Raw genomic sequence first — 2,912 nt, 5'->3', positions numbered from 1 at the left:
ATGGCCATCACGCTGTGGCCATCACGCTGTGGGAACCAAGGGTAGTAAGGTGTGGCAAGCGAAGGGAGAAAAGTGCATACCCAGCCCTGAAGACGGCGACGTTCAGTTTGTTAATTTCTTGACATTAGTGGCGCCGGCCCTCACGCTCTCCAGCGAGGTCTGATCCATAAGGACCAGGTCGATTTTGCCTTGAGAGGGGTTGCTACGCTCGATCTCCTCGATGACTCTGCGGCCTTTCTCCATGTCGCGGACGGTTCCGATCACATACGCGCCATTCGCGTAGAAGGCTCGAAGGGTCTCGATGCCGATTCCGGATGAAACACCGGTGATCAGGAATATCTTGTCGGTCAGTCTGCCGGTCGAGCCTTCGTCTTCGATGATCTGCAGCGCCGTAGGCCTGGCGTCGCCGGGGCCATTGGTCGAGACATGTACATCAGCGTAGCGAGACATTGCTGCGATTCTGTTGATCGTTGAAACTCGGAGGAGGGTGGTCGACGATTTTGATTTGGGGGGAAGGTAATTGATGAAGTGCTTTAATGGGTGACTCATAAGCTTGTGAGTGGAAGTAAAGGTCATGGTTGTGGCAGAACAGTTGATCTATGTTTCCCTTGGAACAATGCGATCTGACGAGGTATGCAATTCAATCGATCTCCAAACCTAACTCTGACGGCTGCAGATAGGCGACAGCCTTTACGTGCAATATGTTGTGTGAGTGGCCATTGCCTTTGCTCTAAGGTAATCGGAACTAAGCACGGATGTACGGTAACCCTGCAGGAAGCAGAGAATGCGGCCGCATTGAACAAGGGAGAGTCACTGGGGTTTGGGAAGCTAAGGCAACTAAAGAGACACTTACTTGGTTTAAAGCAATGCAATTGAAAAGACAAATAGCTGTTTTACATGCAGACCGATCACGAGCCGGTTGAACGCCAAACTCTCAAGATCGATCGTTCGTTGGCCGGTCCCGTTTCAGTTGGAGTGATCCCACGTTCCGCTTCCGCCAACGCCAAGCAACAATGCGGACGTGGCTCCCTTTGTGACTCCGGCCTTTCTCACACCATTCGAAAAAGAACAAAGGAAACTCGGACCACCCCATTCAAAGAACAAAGGAAACTCGGATCAACTCTGATCCAAAGACGCCGTCGGGGCTGGGCTCCCAAGGAATTCGGAGGACCCTCAACCAGCCAAGAACTCTGCCTTCAGGCGAAGGAACTCCTTGATGGCCTCTGCGCCACCCCACTTCTCCTCCATGCCATTCTTCTGGGCCTGCTTAACGAAGACCTCGACGCGATCGAGATAGCCAGGGGCCGCAGAAGTGAGGTCCTCGTTCGTGATGCTCGGGTTCGCCTTCTCCTCGAGCATCGCCTTCACCCATTGCACGATAGTCGAGCAGCGCAAAACGTGGCCTCCGAAAGCGAGAGTGTGACCTCCATCAGGCAGACGGAAAACGAAATGAACTAAGCCAGCGGGAGTGTAGACGGTCTGCCCTGGCCTCAACACGACATAGCGGTAGCGATGGCTGGGGATGTCGGAAGGCTCCTTAACCCAAGCATTACGCTCTTCGTCGGATGGCATGCAAAGCCACCCGAAACCGACATAGCCCTCGTTGACAGTAATGTAAGTGCTGAAACCATGGCTGTCTTGACGCGGCTCAGTGAGCGCTCCGGCCTCCGCCAGTAAAGCCCACTTCTCAACCTCCTTGTATCCCGGGGGGTAGCTGCGACGCCCGGCATAGTCGCCAGCCTGCTCATGCTTGAGCTTCGTCAAGAGCCTGGAATCCTCGCCAGAAAGAAACTTGGGGCGAAGCCCATCCTCAACATGCGTGGCCAGCTCAAGGCAGTTCCAGGGCCTCCCCTTAGACTTGCCCTCGAGCAGACGCTTCTTGACCTGGCCGATTGCCACCTCCCTCGTCAAGTGATCAGCTTCGGAAAGCTTGACGCTCGGATCCTGTATGAAGACCTTGGTCTCGTCGTCGTAACACTCGCCCAGGAACTGCTCAATGCTCTGAAGTGACAAGGGTTGCTGGCCCTCCGTGAAGATCGGAGACTTGTGAAATGAACCAGTTGACAGCATGTCAGAGGCCTCCAGGCCGGAGAGGAAAAGGGCCTCGTCGTCTTCCGCGGGGCTAGCCTCCTCCAAAAGTTCAAGGATGCGCTCGTTCTGGCGATCGCCGAACTTCGTACCGCGCGACTTAATCCTAGACCTCAGCGCCTTGATGACTGCGCTGGCAAAAGCAAGATTCCCTTCCGGGTCGTTGATAGGAGCGGGAGATTCGTCAAGGACCTCCTCGGACTCCTCATACTCATCCTCCTCAAACTCAGACTCCTCATACTCATCCTCGTCGAGCTCCATTCCCTCGCCCTGCTCCGCCTCCATAAGCTGAGGCGGCTGCTGCCCATAGTCCTGCCTCCGAAAAGCCTGCGAAAGATAGGCTTCAACACCCAATTTGGTTTCCAGATACTTGAGCTTCCGGAGATCCAATGACGCAGTACCAGAAGCATCGGCGGAGTTGCTCGCAAGGTAAGCGACAAGCTCAGCCATAGTGTCAGAAATTGGCAAATCGGGGTCCGGCACATCCGTTGAGAATAACTCGTTGCTCCCTGGCGGGCTCCCTGGCTTGTCGGATGCCATGATGGCGAAAGGTGAGTTGGGTTGAACTGATCTCGTTGTAAGCAGTGGAGGCTAGTGTTGAGTAACGGATAGCCAAGATGCTAGTCAAGTCGAAGTTGTTCGGGGATGGCATCAGGGGGAGGGCGAGATGTGGTGCCTTTTTGTGTGTTTTTCGTCCGACGCGACGGTGAAGTCGCCGCTTGATGAAAGGCGTTGTGTGAAGTCGAGGAAGGCTCGTGGCTTGAAAGCGCCTGCCTCGCTCCTGCGCTCTCGCGAACGTCACTCTCGCCGTAAAAGGGATTGTG

At 54.9% G+C, this 2,912-nt stretch overlaps 2 protein-coding genes across 2 annotated transcripts; both read right to left on the bottom strand.

The window, feature by feature from the left end:
• Positions 1-102: 102 nt before the first annotated feature.
• Positions 103-450, bottom strand: WHR41_08630 (uncharacterized protein; the record flags this gene model as incomplete). Its single annotated transcript, XM_069377234.1, has 1 exon — positions 103-450. The coding sequence occupies one exon, from the start codon at positions 448-450 to the stop codon at positions 103-105; it is 348 nt and encodes a 115-aa protein (XP_069225815.1).
• Positions 451-1,173: 723 nt separating this feature from the next.
• WHR41_08629 (uncharacterized protein) lies at positions 1,174-2,538 on the bottom strand (the record flags this gene model as incomplete). The annotated part of the gene is made up of 1 exon (XM_069377233.1): positions 1,174-2,538. One exon carries the CDS (start codon positions 2,536-2,538, stop codon positions 1,174-1,176), a length of 1,365 nt encoding a protein of 454 aa, XP_069225851.1.
• Between the last annotated feature and the right edge of the window lie 374 nt (positions 2,539-2,912).

The sequence above is a fragment of the Cladosporium halotolerans genome, assembly GCF_011745625.1.
Source record: "Cladosporium halotolerans strain TM138-S3 chromosome Unknown Sca45, whole genome shotgun sequence".
NCBI lineage: Eukaryota > Fungi > Ascomycota > Dothideomycetes > Cladosporiales > Cladosporiaceae > Cladosporium > Cladosporium halotolerans.
Note: the sequence above shows the minus strand (reverse complement) of the source record. Positions and strands in the feature narration are given on the sequence as shown.